Source organism: Gadus macrocephalus, chromosome 22 (assembly GCF_031168955.1).
Source record: "Gadus macrocephalus chromosome 22, ASM3116895v1".
NCBI lineage: Eukaryota > Metazoa > Chordata > Actinopteri > Gadiformes > Gadidae > Gadus > Gadus macrocephalus.
The window spans coordinates 8,528,383-8,550,065 of NC_082403.1; the positions used below are offsets into that span (position 1 = coordinate 8,528,383).

The 21,683-nt window shown below is 43.4% G+C and overlaps 3 protein-coding genes and 1 long non-coding RNA gene across 6 annotated transcripts; all 4 read left to right on the forward strand.

Annotated features, from left to right (window-relative positions):
- The first annotated feature begins 3,382 nt into the window (after nucleotides 1–3,382).
- LOC132450796 (uncharacterized) lies at nucleotides 3,383–5,026 on the forward strand. Its single transcript, XR_009523918.1, has 4 exons — nucleotides 3,383–3,853; nucleotides 4,231–4,311; nucleotides 4,700–4,735; nucleotides 4,841–5,026. It is a non-coding gene; the product is annotated as an uncharacterized LOC132450796 (long non-coding RNA).
- Nucleotides 5,027–7,564: 2,538 nt separating this feature from the next.
- atp5if1a (ATP synthase inhibitory factor subunit 1a) lies at nucleotides 7,565–9,007 on the forward strand. The gene is made up of 3 exons (XM_060042884.1): nucleotides 7,565–7,763; nucleotides 8,029–8,141; nucleotides 8,734–9,007. The coding sequence occupies exons 1-3, from the start codon at nucleotides 7,692–7,694 to the stop codon at nucleotides 8,873–8,875; spliced, it is 327 nt and encodes a 108-aa protein (XP_059898867.1). The 5' UTR covers nucleotides 7,565–7,691; the 3' UTR covers nucleotides 8,876–9,007.
- Nucleotides 9,008–9,267: 260 nt separating this feature from the next.
- LOC132450720 (heterogeneous nuclear ribonucleoprotein R-like) lies at nucleotides 9,268–16,895 on the forward strand. Of its 3 annotated transcripts, none has more exons than XM_060042783.1 (15): nucleotides 9,268–9,440; nucleotides 9,989–10,146; nucleotides 10,259–10,377; nucleotides 10,502–10,609; nucleotides 10,746–10,859; nucleotides 10,976–11,152; nucleotides 11,409–11,544; nucleotides 11,681–11,886; nucleotides 12,165–12,314; nucleotides 12,410–12,531; nucleotides 13,019–13,560; nucleotides 15,222–15,284; nucleotides 15,995–16,064; nucleotides 16,272–16,415; nucleotides 16,632–16,895. In XM_060042783.1, exons 2-12 carry the CDS (start codon nucleotides 9,990–9,992, stop codon nucleotides 15,251–15,253), a joined length of 1,863 nt encoding a protein of 620 aa, XP_059898766.1. In that variant the 5' UTR covers nucleotides 9,268–9,440; nucleotide 9,989; the 3' UTR covers nucleotides 15,254–15,284; nucleotides 15,995–16,064; nucleotides 16,272–16,415; nucleotides 16,632–16,895. The 3 variants fall into 3 exon arrangements, with proteins under 3 accessions (XP_059898766.1, XP_059898767.1, XP_059898765.1); XM_060042784.1 differs by having other exon boundaries at nucleotides 16,656–16,895; XM_060042782.1 differs by lacking the exons at nucleotides 15,222–15,284; nucleotides 15,995–16,064; nucleotides 16,272–16,415; nucleotides 16,632–16,895 and having other exon boundaries at nucleotides 13,019–14,513.
- Nucleotides 16,896–17,901: 1,006 nt separating this feature from the next.
- Nucleotides 17,902–21,635, forward strand: dnajc8 (DnaJ (Hsp40) homolog, subfamily C, member 8). The gene is made up of 9 exons (XM_060042848.1): nucleotides 17,902–18,043; nucleotides 18,612–18,713; nucleotides 18,930–18,986; nucleotides 19,129–19,195; nucleotides 19,622–19,716; nucleotides 19,830–19,901; nucleotides 20,167–20,258; nucleotides 20,624–20,699; nucleotides 20,860–21,635. The coding sequence occupies exons 1-9, from the start codon at nucleotides 17,972–17,974 to the stop codon at nucleotides 20,977–20,979; spliced, it is 753 nt and encodes a 250-aa protein (XP_059898831.1). The 5' UTR covers nucleotides 17,902–17,971; the 3' UTR covers nucleotides 20,980–21,635.
- Nucleotides 21,636–21,683: the final 48 nt, after the last annotated feature.

Sequence of the window (21,683 nt, forward strand, 5' to 3'; positions counted from 1 at the left end):
ATCGATCATTGATCTTCGGCCTAGGGTACTCTGGTACCAGGTACACTTATGAGCACCCTTATGTTCGAACATGGTGTTTGTTATGGATAATCCATGACTAGCACAGAAGTCCAATAACAAACGACCGCTTGGGTTTAGATCAGGGAGGCCGTTCCTCCCCACCACGCCTCTCCAGGTGTCTCCATCGTTGCCCACGTGGGCGTTGAAGTCACCCAGCAGAACTACGGAGTCCCCTACTGGAGCCCCATACAGGACTCCATTCAGGGTCTCCAAGAAGGCCGAGTACTCTGAGCTGCTGTTTGGTGCATACGCACAAACAACAGTCAGAGTTTTCCCCCCTACAACCCTTAGGCGCAGGGAGGCGACCCTCTCGTCTACCGGGGTAAACTCCAACACCGCGGCGCTCAGCCGGGGATTTATGAGTATCCCCACACCCGCCCGGCGCCTCACGCCCTTGGCAACTCCGGAGAAGAATAGAGTCCAACCCTTATCCAGGAGTACGGTACCAGAGCTGAGACTGTGCGTGGAGGTAAGCCCCACCAGATCTAACTGATAGCGCTCCACCTCCCTCACAAGCTCCGGTTCCTTTCCCCACAGCGAGGTGACATTCCACGTCTCCAGAGCCAGCTTCTGCCGCCCGGGTCTGGTCCGTCGAGACCCCTGACCTTCGCTGCCACCCATGTGGCTGCGCACCCGACCCCAACGGGTCTTCCCACAGGTGGTGGGCCCATGGGATGAAGAGAGGGGGGGTGCCACGTAGTTTGTTCGGGCTGTGCCCGACCGGGCTCCGTGGCAAACCCGGCCACCAGGCGCTCGCCATCGAGCCCTCCGTCTGGGCCTGGCTCCAGACGGGGGCCCCGGGCTTCCTCCGGGCCGGGTCACATCTCCTCTTCTTACGTTATTCATTGAGGATTTTTGAACCATTCTTAGTCTGGCCCCTCACCTGAGACCACTCTGCCATGAGAGACCCTACCAGGAGCACAAGGCTCCTGTTAAATTGCCTTTAACATTTTGAGAATATGTTTTATCAATATCAAATTCAAGGTGAAACATCTGATATTACATGTTTTTTATATATGGCGATAGTTTCAATAATATAAAACAATGTTTCTTATTAATGTACTCTAATATCTTGAAGACTCAGTTCAGCATAAAATTAGACAAATAAAAATGGAGATTACTCCTTGGAAGATGAGCTTTTCAGAACTAAGATAAAATGGATGCTGCATCAGTACAGGCATTAATTTCTTGTCACATTTGAGACTCTAGAGATTTCGTTAAATATAGCATTACAGATAGTGCCATATTTAAAATAAATCCTTCTTTTAAGTTGAAGGTAAGAGTCTGGTCTATTTTTAGTATAAGGCAATCAAACTATCAAGAGGAGAAATAGCCATTGCAGCAAGGTAATACAAAATATCAAGATACAACGAATATAGAAAAACAAAGCAATGCGGCAAAGGTAAGGTTACTATTCTGTGTTTGATCTTATTTAGCACCACATAGTCTCCACATGGCTGTTCTGATGTTTCTTGGCTCCTCTCTAAAATTAGATATTCTTGTTCTCAGTGAATTTTAATCGTGCTGCATGCGAGCTCAGCTTCAGGGCACGAGGAAGACGACATTTGCATGATTCTTCCCTTGCTCACTGCTCCCTCTCATGAGTTCATATAAGGAGCAAATTGGCTCTGTAGTGAGCATTGAGCTTTAGGCCATGGTTTTTTCCCTGATCAAATTGAGGGGAAGAATGCAACCAGCCCATGTTGTAACCTAATAATGCCATCTGGGGCTCCAGACTTCATGTGACAGACCCTGCATCAGCAGAGGCATAACCCTTTTGGTTACAAGATACAGGGCGTAGTTAGCAGTAGCAGTAGTATAGACAGAATATAATTTAGGGCTTTATTTTACAAACTAGCTTTTGGTCTCACCTCAGTGACAGTAAAACCGAGCACATTATGTACAGACACACACAGACACATAAAACGATTCAATACAACTGGTATGTTTGATTGCATCAGGTTTCATTTTACAATTGATAAACAGCTGCAGGAGGCCTATCAAATACAATACATCTGTACATCCCTTTATTACTTCCTTCCACGGATGTGTTGTCATAACACAAAGAAAACACAAAGACAGAAATTACATTGTATGTGTCGCTTTCGCCCGCCATTTTCTGTTTTGTTACACACCCATGTTATTCACCACCATTGAATATGTATGCATACTGAAAGTGTATACACATATAAAATATATACTTTATTGATTAGCCTTTGTATGAATACACAGGTTGCTACATTGTACAGATTTCGGATTCTGAATATACATTTATAGATTCTGCATTAAACAACAATTTTACTAAACAAGGAATACACCTATTAGGCTACTGATATTAGTTCAATCATCCCTTTAAGGATGTGCAGGGATTGGTCCATCTTTTGACATCTCTGTGCACTGCACACAACCATGCTTACTTGCATCTGACTTGCATCAGCCAGCCAAAACTAGAAGCAATCAAAATGAACTAAACGATATTCAAGCTTTAGTGAAGGCACGCCTGAGTTAGAGTTTTTGCGCATTGTTAAAGTCGACTGTTATCATTGAGACATTTGCATTGGCGCGATCCCCCCCTCCCCCACCCGTTGTGAAACTCAGTATCAATTAGCCCCTTGCTGGCAATAACACACCCTCCTCTGCCGTGGCTTAATTGAATGCTGTTGCCATAGGAACGGCAGAAGCTAATCCTCAAGGTGGAAGAGTGAGAGTGAGAGAGAGAGAGAGAGAGAGAGAGAGAGAGAAGAGAGAGAGAGAAAGAGAGAGAGAGAGAGAGAGAGAGAGAGAGAGAGAGAGAGAGAGAGAGAGAGAGAGAGAGAGAGTAGGCCTTCATATTTCCCTTGGGACTGCCACTGGTTGAGAGAGAAGACGAGAGGAGACACTTCCTGAGGCAATTACGTTATCCCTAGTGCCTGTCGGCCTGTAAGCCTTAATGTCATGAAATGTGCAGGTGTAAAGAGGCTGAGACCAACGCACACAACGAAAAAGGGAATACAAATGGATTTGGCGAACCCTCAGCTGAAAAGCACTGTTATGAAGATTAACCTTCATCTACCATTACAAATCCATCCTTTTACCATTAATCCATCAGACCATCCATCAAGCATCTATGTATTGGTAGTGTGGCATCACAAGAGGACTTATTGTTGATAGCAGATGCAGTCCTTCTAGTTTGATGCATCAACTACAAATAAAGGGGGCTGCTGAATAAAAGACTACAACAACCAGTAGGTCAACACCAACTGGGCCCAGCTGCAGCTCATAAAGACTATTTAACAAGGCACTTGAACGTCACCCTGATTGGATTTCCGGTGCATAATTAGTGTCCAAGTTCACCCTATTCTTATTCCTTAAATAGTGTACTATATAGTGCTCACTGTGCAGGGAATGAGTGTATAAGAGAGCCAAATCGAACACAGCTCCTGTTACGGCTTGATAACATTGTTTGAGTTGATCCCCCGAGCACTGGTGACAGAACAGTCGATGAGTTAATTCAGAGATCTTCATTGACAATTTAACTTGCATTTAATCCGTCTTTATTTTCCACCATCACTCGGTTAACGCATCCACATTTGAATGATGTCAAAGTGGTTCTAAAAGTTTGGTCCGCCATTACAATTAGAAATACTTGCATAAAGAGGACATTTTAGTTAAACTAAATCTACCAACAAAAAGACCAACTCCAATGAATCATTGCCTGGTTTGGTTAACCCCTTCCTCTATTAACCTCTACTAAACTTACTCACCAATGCAATTGAAAAGAAACTGAACCCAAGAAGTGTAATAAACACCAAAGGTATGTATCTCAACAAACTGAGGCTGACTCAGTTTGCCACACATTGCATGTTTTGGCTCAAAAGTATAGAGTTGCTGTATAATATCAAGGCATATTTAAAGCCATCACAGACCGCTCATTGATTCAGCACTTGGGGAGGCCAGCTGCGGGAGCAAGCTCTCCTAGGGCTTCAGTGATGATCACTAATTGGCCTTCAGGCGACTAGTATGTACATACATGCCTATACGTTTTCTCTCTCTCTCTCTCTCTCTCTCTCTCTCTGGCTCTCTGTTTCTCTGAGACACGCTTGTTATATTCCACTCTTTTCTCCTGAGTCCTGATTATGTAGAACCAAAGAAAATATGGAAGCACGCTTTTATTTTTCTCTGATTTTTCAGCAGACTGAGGGCCGGCCGGAGAGCTGGTGATTCCACCTATGAGTCATGTCATTCCCCCCGCCGCCAGGGGGATCGTCAGAGGTAATGACTGCCTTCAACACCCATGGAATGCTAGGGGGATTTATGTGAAAGGAAATCACAAAGAAGGAGAAAAGTAATAGTCATCTAATGTGGTGCATATATTGCCTCTAAAACTTGATGATGTTATAATGCATAATTATGGAACCTATTGGAAAATACTGCTTGTATAATTTGGGTAGCGCAATCATTCAACATAAATGCTATGCCATAACGTATTCATATGTATTTTTTGGTATCTGTAAACACAATTTCATTTAAGATAACCCCTTGAGATATTGTTTTTCAGAGGGCTCCAATTCATTTCAGAACCGAGCCTTAGCCTTTACTGGAAATTCACATCATAAAACTTGCGAATGAAGCTATGGATTATATATTTGTTGTTTTGTAGGCAGTTGTCTTTTCTCTCCCACGGCAAAAATCAAGGGTAAGCATTCCCCTTTAGCGATGAGCGAACATTGCCTCTAAATCGATAATGTCTATGGCTAACCTGAAATGGACAAGACACAAAGAATTCAGTTCTTTTCTACAGGCCCGGCGGTCTCCATGGCAACAGTGACAACATCCAACCAGGTTATGAAGGCCATCTGCAGGGATGGGTCTCTGCAGCAGCAGACAAAAGCCTAATAACATGACAAAATGTGCTGCGCTGCTGTTGCATGTTGAGTTTAATCACATAACATCGGCTGCTTCTAAATGAGCCAGTCTCTCGCTTTGCCCACTGGTTCGTTCTTCATCCTCTGGTATTTACATGTAAGATAACAACACTTTATCTTCAATGGTTGTTCATCCAATATGGTATGCCAGACCGGTACGGTGGGAAAGGAAAAATGTGCATTGTAAATAAGCAACATTAATCATAATAATGATACCAATAATAATTGTGCACTTTTTCCAGGGTGCAGGTCCTTTGTAATATAGTATGCACAATGTTCATCTAGCCTGACTAAAGTCTGCATGATTTCATTTGTACTGCACCAACCAGACTTACAGAGTCTGTGCATACGATGTTATGAGTGAGCTATGAACGAGCAGCCTCGAGCTATAACGACATCTTGCACATTCTCATAAGCTCTGCGTGACCTTACTTTGTCTTTGCTCAGGTCGGTGCTGCTGTTGCCAGGATACTAATTCCTATGGCAACACTTGAGCACAGCGAGGGAAGCAACGCTGAAAAAAATGCAGGTAATTGGCGGGATCTGACTCTCGTGGACCGGAAGTCCATCCACTAAAAAAACTCACAAAGCCGCTCAGACAGGTGAACACGCATGCAGGGAACAAATGCATGAGAGTCTATTGATACTGTTATGTTACCTAACAGGTTTTTGGGTAATTATTAGACATTAGCAGGGAGTGTTCTGCTGTGTATAATGAAGGCAGAATAATCACAATCTGATAATAGATAATAGATGTGATTCAACGACATGGATCACCTCCCTCGTGTACTATTCATTTAATGAGCATAAATTATGTTGGCTGTATCTTTAAACATCTCATCTTTCACAAAAGGGTTTTGTCCATTCTAAAGAAAGAAATGTTGTTTTCATGGGGAAGTGCACTGTATACCAATGTTGAATATGGCAGAGATGGCTTATGTTTGCATGAGAACATACTGCCACCATTTGTCGAAAGATTGGCACTGCTTCGACCATGCATTCCATGCAAGCGGAAGCATGAGCAGACCATTTCTGCCCCTCGAGAAAGGTTGAAGAAAAACAATCCTTGGGAAACATCGGGAACATTCAAATGTTGTCTGAATTGGAGAAAAAAGAAAGAGGCCTTCCTCATGTATAAAAAATACCAGAACTCTAGAGAAGCTGAGAAGGCTAATATTAATATTTTATTTTCTTTCATAACCCAGTGAAAAACAAACCCAAAACATTTGGGTCAGGTTACATTCATGACGCCCGGATGCCTGTGTTATGTAAACCGGCCTCGTCACAGTTACCTCAAGATCACTGATTTATAAAAGCGTACAGGACCCTGTTCCACTGGAAAGGCCATCCCCACCGTCACGGCCATTGTTAAACGCATGGTGTGGTCTTGAGGATGCACCTCTGTACACACAGCAGTTAGCCATCCCCTCTGCTGAGTCCCAACAATGACACAGAGCGAGGCCTGAACAGACAGAGCTCTGTCATTCTTATCAGTGGTGTGTGTGTGTGTGTGTGTGTGTGTGTGTGTGTGTGTGTGTGTGTGTGTGTGTGTGTGTGTGTGTGTGTGTGTGTGTGTGTGTGTGTGTGTGTGTGTGTGTGTGTGTGTGTGTGTGTGTGTGTGTGCGCGCTCCAGCACTTGAAAGATTAGTGGTCATTAATTCATTCATCATAGAAGAACCACCAGAGGTTATAACCACACTAATGTTTGTACTGTGCAGAACAGTTGTTAACACCTCCCCATGGACAAGACACAACCAAATTGCCTTCCACATGAAATGGCAAGGGACACCTAAATATAATGAAACTATTGACACATACAAATTACCATTATATAAAACAGGATGAAAAAAACAGTTTGTTTGTGCGTTTTATTTCGGAATTATCTGAATTACATTCTTAGAATGCATGTTCACAGTGTCGCACAAAGTCCAATCTGTGACCGGATCAGGAGAACCAAAAGCCACTCACACTACAGCGATCTGCAACGAGGAAGCACACGCACCCGCTAGTCGGGCTTACAATTTATATTGCTGCCACTAGATGGCATCGCAAACAAGCTCACCATAAATTCAGTATCAGCCGCAGAACCATCATTGGCACCGGTTTTACAATATAAAAGCACGGGACATTTTGATTTCATACGGTCCTATCAGTTCGTTTGAGTATAAAACATATTCACCTTCAAATACGAACACAATTCAAAGACCAATAATATCTATATTTATTTATCAAGAGATCTTTTTCTTAATTAGAGGTATATTTCATAATTGTTGGCCTATTGGTGAGTAGACTATGAAGTTTTAAGTTAGACGGATTCAAACAAAAATTTAAATGCATCAATTTCATCAATGCAAAGCTTATAACTTATAAAGCAAATACAGTTCTGATGGACATTTTATGTACACACCTTTCACACAAACTAACCCTACAAAAAACGATTCCAAATGTTTTTTGTAGGTATATGTCAAATGCTTGTTATTTTTTTATGTTTCTTTTTTATTGAACTTATTTTTTATTCTTAAAAGAAACATATTTTTTTATGTTTCTTTTTTATTAAACTCGTTCCGCTTTTATTTTGAAAGGGTCATAGCGGATATGCCCATTTCCTTAGGTCCCTTGCTGTTTACGTCCGTTACAGTAACAGCCCTGACCACCAAAAATAATTTCCGCATCGGGTGTGTGTTGAAAGGTCTGTTTGCTTTTGGATCTGAATCAATTTAATTGAAAATGGCTAGATTGGTACTTAGGTCCAGCTTTAGGGGATACATGTCCAGTCAGATTAGGATGGCGTCTGACCAGGTAAATGGGTAAACACTTTTTAAATGCTTTCTTTAATGCAGGCTTTACTAGGCTTATTTCATCCGTGCATGCATGACAACACATAGTGAACGAGTACAATGTTTAGTTACATATGTCAACAGTATAAAGTGGATAATTAAAGCGCATATGTGCCCTCAGCACAACTTGATGTTCCTGTCTTGGTGGTGCGTCCCACCCCGTCCCACATATGTTGTGATCTCCAGGTCACACACTGCATACTGTCAACACGTCATTTTCTCCACAGCTCGGGGAACTAGGTGGAGGAGCAGGAAAGGGGGGTGGCGGGGGAGGCGCAGTGAGAGAGGCCGGAGGAGCTTTTGGAAAGCGACAAGCAGCAGAGGAAGAACGGTATTTTAGGTAGGACGCCTTGGTTGTATCTGATCTATTTGTAATCACTTCTATTATAAGGTCAAGTCTGGCACCGCAATGGTGGGACAAGCTCCCTGCCGACGTCAGGACCGCAAAGTCGCTCGCCAGACTCAAGGCTCCCTTGTCCAGGTTTCACCTGGACTGCCTCCCCTTTACCGCCCACCACCCCTTCTCCCCTACTCTCCTAAAAACACCCCTCTTATGCACTTATGTATGTTTGTACGTCCACTTAATGTACGCACGTGTTGTATATTGTACGTCCTGACACTTAATTATAGTACTTAGCATTGTGTGTAATCTAATCCTAGCTATCTTGTTCTATGCAGGAAATAGTTTTAACCTAGCAATTGTAAGGGCTTATTGGCACTTGTTCTATGAAAATCCTCCCTGTACCGATATATGGTTGTTTCTATTTTCTTCTGACAAATGTACTTATTGTAAGTCGCTTTGGATAAAAGTGTCTGCTAAATGCCGTAAATGTGAATGTTCCCGCCTGGACCTGGCAGACACATGTGTTATGACCACGTTATTGGTCCTCTAACAATTGTTGTCATGAATTTGTTGTTTTCAACCAATTTAGGCAAAAGGAGAAGGAGCAGCTGGCCCTCCTGAGGAAGCATCACGAGGAGGAGATCGATCACCATAAGAAGGAGATCGATCGCCTCCGACAGGAGATCGAGCGACATAACGGGAAAATAAGAAAACTAAAACATGACGACTGAGTTTTCTGAGTCCGAGGCATCATCCATATTACGACCTTAAAATATCGCTGATTCGATACCAGTCCCAATCATTATTATATGAACACTCCGTATTGTATGTCATATGAATCAAAATAAAGCTTTTAATTTGTATCAATTGTGTTTTTAATGTCATGCTGCCACATGGCTCATTTACGTTGAAGTGCATTGTTCGTGTCTCTTCACCGTTTGAATTTGTGTATTTCGTTGGGTAGCTTTCTACATTGTTCTGGTCGAAATAAAAAATATGTAGAAAATAAAACAGTTGCATACCCCTAATAGAGTCACGTGAAAACCCGCCTTTCAGTGTATCAAAACGACCCCCCCCCCCCCCCCCCCAGGTCTACCTCCGAATCTCGCGATGATCCCCGAGTGGTGGCGATGATCGCCGAGCGGTGGCGTTGTTCGAGCGACGACGGCGCTGTCTGGAAATCTGTCTCGTGGGCAGACCCACACGTATTATTGATATTACCTATTTGATAACATCTCACGCATCAAGAATTTCATATTTAATTCCACGGTGGTGTTAATTTTCTATAAGATATAGGTAAGTACGGCTAACTATTGTTTTGCACGACGCGTGCTTATTTGAATTGTGAAAGGTGTTTTTCTGCACGACTAGGCCTCCGCTGTAGCCTCTCTGACGAGCTAGCAGGCTAATGATATTTGTGTTAGTCTTTGAGTCAGATGGAAAACGAACACGTTTGTTTATTTACCAAAGACTTTCGCGATATCATTGTGCATTGGTACTTAAATGCATTACCTGTGTGCGTATTGAGACTAGAATGTAAATGCATTCGACAATATTAAGTTTGCTAGTAACCTGCATGCAAAGGGGGCGGGACAGTGCCTGTTGGTTAGTATATTCACATCCAATTCTGCTGTGACATAGCCTCATTTAGTCACGGGAAAAGTAAAAATGCATACCGTTGTCCGTGTGTATGTCCAATTTAATGGTAATGTTAAACTTGGTCGAGGCGTCATTCGTATTGTATTGCATGTATATTTATTGCATGCTCGGCATCAAGCGCCAAACGCGTCTCGGAACTATGACAACTTCTTACATTAAGCGCACAACCCTGCTTTTGTTTTTAGAATGGCCACTGCTGAGGTGAACGGCAGTTCTGCCCTAGCAAAGGAGGAGGATGAACCGATGGACGTGTCGACCACGCACACGGAGAATTACCAGACGTTACTGGACGCCGGGCTCCCTCTGAAAGTAGCGGAAAGCCTGGATAACATTTTCCAGACAGGTGGGCTGTTACTTCTGAACTTTATTCCATCACAGTCTCATTTACATTTTCGTGCATACGATGAATATGTGATTAAGGACCACACAATGCATGCGTGCATTATTAATGACAGGCTTGGTAGCGTACGAGGACCTGGATGAACGGGCGATCGACGCGTTGCGGGAGTTCAACGAAGAAGGGGCCCTCACGGTGCTGCTGCAGTTCAAAGAAAGTGACTTGTCCCATGTTCAGGTTGGTGCCGTAAAGTCCTCACTGAGAAGGGGATGGGGGCGGGGGGGGCGTGCTTTCTGATGCATTTTCAGTATTAGTGCATATAATAATGGAGGGAAACCCCCCCAAAAAAATCTTTCCACAGAACAAAAGTGCTTTCCTCTGTGGTGTCATGAAGACGTATAGGCAGAGGGAAAAGCAAGGAAGCAAAGTACAAGAATCCACCAAGGGCCCTGACGAGACCAAAATCAAGGTAAACCAACAAAGTGTCAGTTCCTAGTCTGAACTAGGCCGGTAGCTCTGCATTCCATCCTTATACACATGTCACTGTTGACTCATCATTGAACACGTGTTATGTTATGTCGTATTGTTCATTTGTCTGTTTTTAGGCTCTGCTGGATCGAACTGGATACACATTGGATGTGACCACGGGGCAAAGGAAATACGGGGGACCCCCACCACCCCAGGTCTTCACGGGGTGCCAGCCCGGCGTTGGCACGGAGGTAATCGACCGGGGACACTTCCCAATGTCTGGTCATTCGCCACAGGAGACAAATGGCATGCCAGGACTTGTATGAGGATGCTAATCGCTGCGACCGTACTGCTCACGTTCCTTCAGGTGTTTGTGGGAAAGATCCCCAGAGACCTGTACGAGGACGAGCTGGTGCCCCTCTTTGAGACGGCCGGGCCCATCTGGGACCTCAGGTTAATGATGGACCCCCTGTCTGGCCAGAACCGCGGCTACGCCTTCATCACCTACTGCAACAAGGACGACGCGCAGGAGGCCGTGAAACTCGTAAGTAGCCGATCGGATTCGATTGAAATGGATCTAGACAAGGTATCAGGATTGTTGTGGAAATGCTACCGGATTTCAGTGGGTTGTCTTCTCATTGTAAAAATTAAAGTAAAGCAACAAATCGATCTAAGGAAACCTGCGCAGAATCGTAGACAAAAATGTTTTAAACTCGCATTTCAACCCGTTTTCCAACTCGCTACATGCACATCTTTTACAGAACAACAGTGAGTGACCTTTGACCTCTGTCCTTCTCCAGTGTGATAACTATGAGATCCGGCCAGGGAAGTACTTGGGAGTTTGCATATCGGTGGCAAACAATCGGCTGTTTGTAGGATCCATTCCAAAGAACAAGACGAGAGAGAGCATATTGGAGGACTTTGGCAAAGTCACAGGTTGGTCTTCTGCGGTCTAACAAAACAACCGACGTGTTGAAATCATTTTGAATTTCCAGCAGAGTAATGTGGAATTGCACTGCCTCAAGACGCCCTCCAGTGGAACCCACCTCCCTCCTCTTGTCTCGCTCTGCAGAGGGTCTCCAGGAGGTGATCCTGTACCACCAGCCGGACGACAAGAAGAAGAACCGCGGCTTCTGCTTCCTGGAGTACGAGGACCACAAGTCGGCCGCCCAGGCCCGCCGCCGCCTCATGAGCGGCAAGGTGAAGGTGTGGGGGAACCCCGTCACGGTGGAGTGGGCCGACCCCGTGGCCGAGCCCGACCCGGATGTCATGGCCAAGGTGAGAAGCTCACTCTTTGTTTTTGTTTTTTGTCTTCATACTCCAGGTTAACCGCTGGTGTACAACGGGTGTCGTAATAGACGGGCCTAACGGTTGCATTACAGTCATAACCGGGGCTGTTATGTCAAATAATGTGTGTGTGTGTGTGTGTGTGTGTGTGTGTGTGTGTGTGTGTGTGTGTGTGTGTGTGTGTGTGTGTGTGTGTGTGTGTGTGTGTGTGTGTGTGTGTGTGTGTGTGTGTGTGTGTGTGTGTGTGTGTGTGTTGATTGTGTGTGTAGGTGAAGGTGCTGTTTGTGAGGAAACTAGCCACGCCGGTCACTGAGGAGCTCCTGGAGAAGACCTTCTCTCAGTTTGGCAAGCTGGAGCGTGTGAAGAAGCTCAAAGACTACGCGTTCGTCCACTTTGAGGAGCGGGACTCTGCAGTAAAGGTGGGTCACCTGTGGCACGTCGGAACAACAAACGACCATTCCCCACGCGTGTTGTTTCCTTTGGGCTCATTCCTGCAATGGTTGTGGTCCGCTAGGCGATGGAGGAGATGAATGGGAAGGAGCTGGGCGGGGAGGAGATTGAGATAGTCCTGGCCAAACCCCCAGACAAGAAGAGGAAGGAGAGGCAGGCGGCCCGCCAGACCACCAGGAACACAGGGTAACCCCACCTTCTGTGTGCTCACTTCAGAGAGGGTGCATTGAATTTGTACTGTTTATGTTAGTATTTTTGATTGAAACAAGGTTTTTTGCTTGCCGCTTGAAGGGTATGTTTAATTTCTGATAAAAAGATATATATATTGAGACAAACAACAGGCTTGGCCCTGGACTGATGCTGTTGCCCACAGCGTCAGTGGAGTAAGGAAGTCGCCATTACTGTAGTCTGGTGAGGAGCTATCTAATTTATTCAAGTTTGAATAAAGGCATGGTAAAATCTGGGTTTTCCTCTCCCTCTTCTCTCTCTCTCTCTCTCTCTCTCTCTCTCTCTCTCTCTCTCTCTCTCTCTCTCTCTCTCTCTCTCTCTCTCTCTCTCTCTCTCTCTCTCTCTCTCTCTCTCTCTCTCTCTCTCTCTCTCTCTCTCTCTCTCTCTCTCTCTCTCTCTCTCTCTCTCTCTCTCGCCCGACCCCCACCCGTTGCTTTCTCTGCAGGTATGACGACTACTACTACTACCCCCCGCCCCGCATGCCCCCCCCAGGCCGGGGCCGGGGCCGCGGCGGCCGAGGGGGCTACGCCTACCCGCCCGACTACTACGGCTACGAAGACTACTACGACGACTACTACGGGGGCTACGACTACCACGACTACCGCGGCGGCTACGAGGACCCCTACTACGGCTACGACGACATGTACAGCATGAGGGGCCGGGGGTCGCGTCCCGGCCGGGCGGGGCCGCCGCCGCCCAGGGCCCGGGGGGCCCCTCCCACGCGGGGCCGGGGGGGCTACGCACAGCGGGGGCCCCCCATCGGAGGGCCCCGGGGCGGCAGAGGAGGCCGCGGGGCCCCCTTCCAGCCGCAGAGGGGCCGTGGCCCCCGTGGCGCCAGGGGCAACCGCGGCGGTAACGTGGGCGGGAAGAGGAAGGCGGACGTGTTCAACCAGCCCGACTCGAAGCGCCGGCAGACCAACAACCAGCAGAACTGGGGGTCCCAGCCCATCGCCCAGCAGCCCCTGCAGCAGGGTGCCGACTATTCCGGTAACTATGGTTACAGTAATGACACCCTGGAGTTTTCACAGGATTCCTATGGGCAGCAGTGGAAGTAGACGCGCCGACAGGTATTTGTCAGAGTAAGTGACAAAACAAACAAACAAACAAAATCCAAAAAAAAGGAAAAGAACAAAAAGGAAAAAAAAAATCAGGAGATTGGGCCCCAATTTTTTTGATTGACTTTTTATTCTTCGTTCCTCATCGAAAAAAGAAACAAATATATAAATATATATTATCCCTGAAAAATGGACGGATCCCAGAATTGGCTCCTCTTGATTGGCTGGAAAGCATTTTGGCTGAAGAAGTGAGCGTAACCGTTTTGCTGAATCCTTTCTTACTCCTTGCGGTTACATTTTGGACATGTGTTTAAAAAAAAATGAAAAAAATTCCCTGAGCTAAACACTTTTACTGTTTGTTCCTCATTCTTTTAAAGCCAACAATGAACACTACAAAAAGACAAAAAAAAAAAAATCCAAACACGGACGTTCATTTTACAAAAGTCTGAAGGGACATTAAATCATCGTATATTGCCTTGCAGGAAGTATGTGTCCACGCTCCTTCCCTGTCCTCCCCTTCTTGTAACCCATCTATTCGTGGTTTCATAGTGGCTTAGGGACTTGCTTGTAAATAAATGCATATGGTTAGCGCTTGATATTTTTTGTTTTGTTTTTGCTGTGGTGGAGAAAAGAATCCACGGGAGGAGAGGAGGAATCAAAGTTTTGTAATGTGTATGCGTAGCATTTCTAGAGGTAGACCACATGTGTTTTTTAAACTGATACAACTTCCTATGTATTCTTTGAACTTGCCCGATTATAGGTTTTTGGTTTGGCTTACGTAAGAGCCATAGCAGTTTGTTCTTTGATGTTCTTTGTATTTATAACTTCTACGTTTTGTTCAGTTTCAATAAAACTCAGTTGAGTATCAGTCAATTGTCAAAGATACCTCAAATTGAATGGAGTCATTCAGTATTTGATTTGAATTTCTACCTCAATTCTCACATTTTGATGGAGATTTTCTAGTAAACAATGCTTCAAAGTTCAAACAAAGACTCGCTAAAATTAAACAATCTGGACGTGGAAAAGTTGGGTGGTGGCTGGGTGAAATGTTGATTAAAAATACAGGATTTTAACCCTTTATTGTCCTCTGCATGCCACTTGAAGCTGCCTCTACTCCTCCTACACACACCTAATCCATGTAGCCTACATTCCAGGTACATTCCAGACCTATTAAAGAGTTCGGTCCCATTGGATTTCCATTGATTCCAGTTAAACACAAGCTTTGACCGCTGAATGGACCCCCAGTGAAGCACCAAAATCATCACCAAACCACTGAAGAACCATATTTTACAATTATTTGCTATTTTTCCTCTTGAAAGGCACTAATTCAAAGGGGTTAGAATTCTCTACGCCATTAAAGATTTGTCTTTTTCTTTTAATGAGTTTTTTTTCAAAAAAAGGGTTAAAATTCTTCTGTGTGTATATATCTGTGCTCATGAGGCTTAGCAGTTGCTCATCTAACCCTGTCCCCCCCCCCACCCCTTCCCCAACCCCACCCCTTCAGCACAGCGCTTTTAGCATCTGCCTCTTGGTACATTGATGTCCCTGTGTGCTTTGTTTGATGTCTCTGTCCTCTTATTCCAACCTGCGCAGGTGGAGCATCATTGAGAGTGCGGCACGGCTAGCGTGAGGAACTCCCCTGAGCGGTACTCGAGGGTGAGCTCGCCTTGCACAGAGTACCTTCTCCTCCTCACCCTGCTGCTTACTCTTTAATCACTGGCTGTGAACAACAAAACAACTAGCAGACGCCATTGTTCCTCTACTAACGATTCAGCGTCTAGCGTTGTTTCAGCCATTTCGGTTGGGTCATGAGGTCGGATCCGACAACCGAAAGCGGACGGGCGGGGATTTGGGTAGGGACGCGATACCCTAGCAATAATAATTTGGAGAACTGCCCTAGTCATCCAGCTTACAAAGGAGCAAAATATCCATGGCCTGTTTTCACCACTAGGTGTAGCAATGGGACACAGTGCAGCAAAGACAGTCCCGTTCCGTGATCCCAGTGATGGCTTAGTTATGGAGATGGTTACTACACTTGTGCGTTGGATTGTGAATAATTCAACATATTTTAAATTATTCTACTTGTAGTGGGGTTAATTCATTCAGACGTGAGACGGTGCCTCAAAAGATGTTTTAATCTGTACAGCCACTAGATGGCACTAGGTGGCTAAAATAAGGGGTGTGTCTGAGAGAATGAGATGCAGGATGGATGTCGTGACTCCTGTAAAAATCCTGGCATTAAGCAATGTGGAAGTATGAAGCCTCACATACCATTACAAGTATCAAACTACCAAACCAAACTGTGTTATTCTGTCAAAAGTATTTCAATTAGATTTGTGTCTTTATATGTTGCCTCTTGTTACCAGACAGTATGGAGGCTGCCCTAGATCCATGTGAATGACTCAGAGAGTTCACAAGAGTGCAACACATTAACTGGTAAGGTATTTGCTATCTGAATTTTAACATGTGAAAATGTCCATTGTTTTTGACCTATGTTGTTTTTAAATCTTAAATGTACGGATATAAACACATTAAATCTAGTTACTTTAAACAATATTCCTCGTCAGACCATACACAATACAATGAAGATGACTGTCCCAAGATGGGTTGTATAAATACTCACTGTGTGCCCTCTGCTTTTAGGAACAGCTTGACTACGGATGACATGTGACCCGGGAGACTTATGAGTGCAATACGAACTCCGGGTCCCAGACGTCCTTGAGTCCCTGTAGGCGGTCGGGCACTTAGTGTTCAGGCTTTGTTTGCAGCGTTCCAACACAAGATATGGTGAGTGATTTACTTTTCCAAAGGGATTTAATGGGGATTGTCTGCATCTCCAAATGAAAATGTAGAACAAAATTCACTAAGATTCATGCTCAAGAAAAAAAAAGTGCAGGAATGTAATTCAAACAAACTAAACATTCATACATAAAATTTCCAAAAATAAAAACCTTCACCTAATTCTTAAGTATTGATTTGAAACTTGTTGCTTGTTTGACGTAGATCATGCACTCCTCCTGACTGCAGTTACCAGCGGAGGGCAGGAAGGACCGTCATGGGGATAGACCGAAGGCTGCGTGTGACAGGGGAAGGAGGAGGAAGCTGGACCCTGATACTCCACCACCAGAACACACACACAAACACCACCCTGTACGCTGATTGGAAGGATCACGAAGACGGATGACCTCTGCAGCAATAGTTGTAGGCCGGGTGTAATTTTAGCTATTCCTCAAAGCTAAACAAATAAAGCAATAAGGAGCTTGATAATTGTGCAGCAAGGGTGTTCTCTTCGAGTATTTCCATTCATTTTGATACGTATAACTTTTGAGATGTCGTTTTGTATGGGCCACATGAGATATTTGTCTGGGTTAGGGTTAAGGATTAGGAGCAATACCCACATATTTTATATCAAGTGCCATCCGCAATTCTAGTTCAATTTGGAAGTAACTGACATTAGTATTATAATTAAAATACAAATGGGTGGAGGTGGATCACGCACACCCCTTTTTTAAATCAGCTATTTCTGAGAGCAAGGATGACGTACAATACATGGTCTGAGACGTAACACAATCCTGACATTGTTGCTTTCCTACACCTACACATTTATGAAAGAAAAATATACACGTATTTTATGCATTGCCAGTCTGCTGCAAACCAGAAAACTACAACGATTTGCAATTGATGGTGATGTGATTCATAGTCCTCTGGGCTATGGTTCTTTGGGGCACCTAAACCTTACTGTAGGCTATGAAACCCACATAAATCTGACCAACCAACTCAAGTCAAGAGCAATTCTTCGTCTCCAAAAAATACCCTTAATTTTAACCGACGACCCTGTGGACTAATGTTAATTAATTTCGATAATTATCCCAAAAAGCACAATCAAATGTCATGTTGGTTCACACAAAATATGACACTGAGAATATACTATATTCTCCATATGTGACCCTATGAAAACGGGTGAGATCTCTTGTATATGCGTTTTAGGTTTTATTGTAGTAGGCTTATTTAATATGCTTTAACATATTTTCTATCTCAATCCATGCTTGCAACGAAAATAAAAACTTACTATAAAGGAACCGGAAATGTTTGCCCAACTGGCCCCGCCCACATGGAAAAAACGATAAATCCATACCAGAGAAATGTTTTTCCCAAATCAAACATAAATCGATTAAACGAACCAATTTATATTTTAATTATAATTAAAATATAATAAATAGTTAAATTATTATTTAATTATAAAGGGCATATCGTACACGTAATCTTATGCTTCAAAACATTTAAAGAAGGAACTTAGCCAGTCACGTGACAACCTCCTACGTCAGATGTAAACCCGGGACAAGATGGCGGCTGCCGGAGGAGAGCCCTCAGCTCCGAGCTCCTCGGATGATTTATTTCAAAACTTTTACACAGAGGTGATAAAACATTCTAAATAAAAATGTCTGTTACCGTTATTTTGATTAAGTACTTAAGATTACGTCTGAGATTTGACGCGGTTTTAAATGCTTTGCTTGTAAAGCCTTTCAGCCCTCAACATCAGCTAACGAAATGTTGGCTAACGATAGCAGTGCAGAATAACACGCTTGGTAAAAACATGTTCACATGCCACACATTTGACCCGCTCAATGGTTAACTGTTTGGATACGTATGTGCATTTTTGTTACGTATGTGGATACCTATGTGCAGTTTGTCAAACATTAATTATCAGCAATTGACTATCATGTGTCTCAATTGCCTCCTAGTATCGATTCACATGATAACACATGAAACGTTTTCAATGAGGTGCATAATGTCGCGTATATTAATATAAACGCGATGCTTCAAAAAACAAAAAAATATCCATACTGCTATGTTGTAATGAACACGATTTGCTCTTTCATTATTGTCTTTAGAGAGACCTCAAGAGTGAGTCTTTATTGATTGGTGCTATACTATATATAGACTGGCTAACGATTTAATTGTGTTTGTGTTTCTGCGTCTCAGGTGAAGCAGATAGAGAAGCGGGACTCTGTGTTGACCTCCACGCAGCAAATAGATAGACTCCTCAGGCCTGGAGCCTCCTATTTCAACCTAAACCCATTTGAGGTAACTGGGTCAACATTGATCACCTTTTGCAGGTGACATAAACGGCTTGGAATATCAGTATGAAATAGGTGGTATTTACATCGGTTAGGTTTAGTTATACTAGACTGTTGTAAGACTGGCATTCTTTTATCAAATGATGATGATAATGGTGTGTGAGTATGTATTTGTTTTATATAAATATATATTATACGTACTAAAATAATGACTGTCTTTCAGGTGTTGCAAATCGATCCCGAGGCAACTGATACTGAATTGAAGAAGAGATTCCGCGCGGTAAGAAATCGACCTCCAGACACCCTAGCAGATTCCTCGATTTCGCTGGACAAAATGTACCACACTCATTTTGGAAATAGAGAAAGCAAACAAATTGCAATTCCTATTCACATTTTAATATCTGCTTCCTTTCTGTATACAGCTCTCCATTTTGGTACATCCTGATAAGAACCAAGATGACCCAGACAGAGCACAGAAAGCATTCGAAGGTAGAAGTCCTTTCTGGTTTTCTCATAATGGATTTCAGGTATCCAGCCTGTATTTCTGGGACTGCAGGAGTTGAGATGGTATGGTAATTTAGTGGGTCTTTCTTTAGCCATATCCAACACGGCATGTTGTTGTTATTATGTAGCCCAACACTCCATTATATACTACCCAATGAAAACATTGACTTTAAATGCAAATCTAGTGTTTTATCTACTTTCCATGTTCAGAATGGATTTATCAGGACATGCACATGGATATCCTTATCCTCAGCCAGTATATTACCCTCTATACAATCTGAAACTAAAGGTTAAATTCACAAAATCACCATCCACAGCATCGTATAATGGGGAATATTTTTATTGAAATGGGGCTAACCATTGTACAATTTAAAATGTATTAAGTGACATTTGTTTGTTGTCTCGCTCTAGCTGTGGACAAGGCATACAAAAACCTTCTGGATCCCGAGCAGAAGAAGAGGGCTGTGGATGTCATCAGTGCTGGGAGGGAGTACATAGAGCATACGGTGAGGGAACACTCCTATTCGGGGATACTCATAGGGCAGATCTCACCCTGTAAGTTAGCATTCACATGGTGACTTGATGTAAACACGACGATGCTGCCCTGTGCACCCAACAGATGAAGGAAAAGAAGAAACAGCTGAAGAAGGATGGCAAGCCAGTGTTTGTGGAGGAGGATGACCCAGAAATGGTAATGCAATCCCATCTCCCTCTTTAGGCTCTCCACCCAAATCGACTTCTGATGGTTTTAATTGGGAAAAAAACTGAATTGAGACTGTATTCTACTATTTCAATTTGGTATGTGAATAATATGTGGATGATATTTATGTGAATAAGAAAAAAAAATATATAATTTTCTTTAATAATAGAAAATGTTGTCTAAATATATATAGGTTTAATATATCTATGTATTATTTTTTAATTACAATGCACTGACGTGTTCCTTTCCTTTCCAGTTCAGACAGGCTGTGTACAAGCAGACCATGAAGCTTTTTGCAGAGCTGGAGATTAAGAGGAAGGAAAGGGAAGCAAAGGATATGCATGAAAGGTAAAGCCCAAGTGTTTTGTGTGCCCCTTTATTTAAAACGGAACCCCTTTGAACTAAATGGCTTCCTTATAAACTACTGTGAAGAGTGCCACTATCAATGCTGTCTTAATTTGGATGTGTGTAATCCTAATTTGAATGCGTGTCATTTCCATTTGGATACATCTTAATAATTAAAGTAAACAGATTATAAAGCGTGAGATATTTGTATGCAAATGTCAACGCATCCTCTCCCTTTGCATTGCATTCGGCCGATGTTGGCTTTAGCCAATGCTAAAGATATCGGGTAACAATAGTGTGATTGTTTAACTGAGACAACATATTGTCGTTGGGTCATGCATTCATCTTTTGCTGTCTTTTTCCACCAGGAAAAGGGCGAGAGAAGAAGAGATCGAGACGGCAGAAAAAGCAAAGAGAGACCGAGAGTGGCAAAAGAACTTTGAGGTGTGTTTCTGCAGGAATCCTCAACACACACGGATAGATACATAAATAGATCTATAGATCGATCGGTCTATAGATCTATAGATCTATCTAGATTGATAGATCTATAGATAAGATAGTCCTTTGAGTGTGATGATATGGATTTATAATGCTTGTTAACCAGGAAACGAGGGACGGTCGCGTGGACAGTTGGAGGACCTTCCAGTCCAAGGGGAAGAAAAAGGAGAAGAAGAATCGGTCTTTCCTCAAGCCCCCCAAAGTCAAGATGGAGCAGAGAGAGTGAAACATCGTTTTATAACTTCCAAAGCCGCCGCCGCCGCCACCACCACACTGTCTGCAGGAAGGTCTTCAGTCGCCATGCAGCTGTTTACGTGACAATTTACCCCCCCATCCACCCCCCCCTCTTAAGAAATTTAGTTATTTGAGGTTTCTATTTTTTTTTTATTGTACACATTTGTGAATGTGGAACCTGTATGAGAGCATGATGACATTTGGCACAAATGTAGGAGGGAGTGGGGGGCGCGGTTATTCAGTAATCATTTCTCCTATCGCACTGTAATTTGTCTTGATTTCTGTGGGATGTCCTTTCATAATAAAGCGTGTAAAGCCTATTTTTGACGTGTTCTACGCGATGAGTGGGAGATGGAATATTCAAAAAGCCACAGGATATGGTTCCATGAATGTGAATTGGGATGGCATCGTAGTGAAGGTGACGGTATTTACTAAATGTATTTATCTGAAACCATGAGATATGTGTGTGCAGATAACTTTGCGGAATATTCATTTATGGTTGGATTTCACTACGTTTCCTTGAACTCCAAAGCAGCTCAACATAAAACAAATGGCGATAATGCAATACTTGTCGGGTGTCTCGATTAGTACTGGATGTTAGGATGTAACCTTTAGTGCTGTTAAATAAATACTAGGTGTTTTTTTTCACCTCGGTTGTTTAATTAATCGATCCTGTACGGTTTTTACATGTTTATA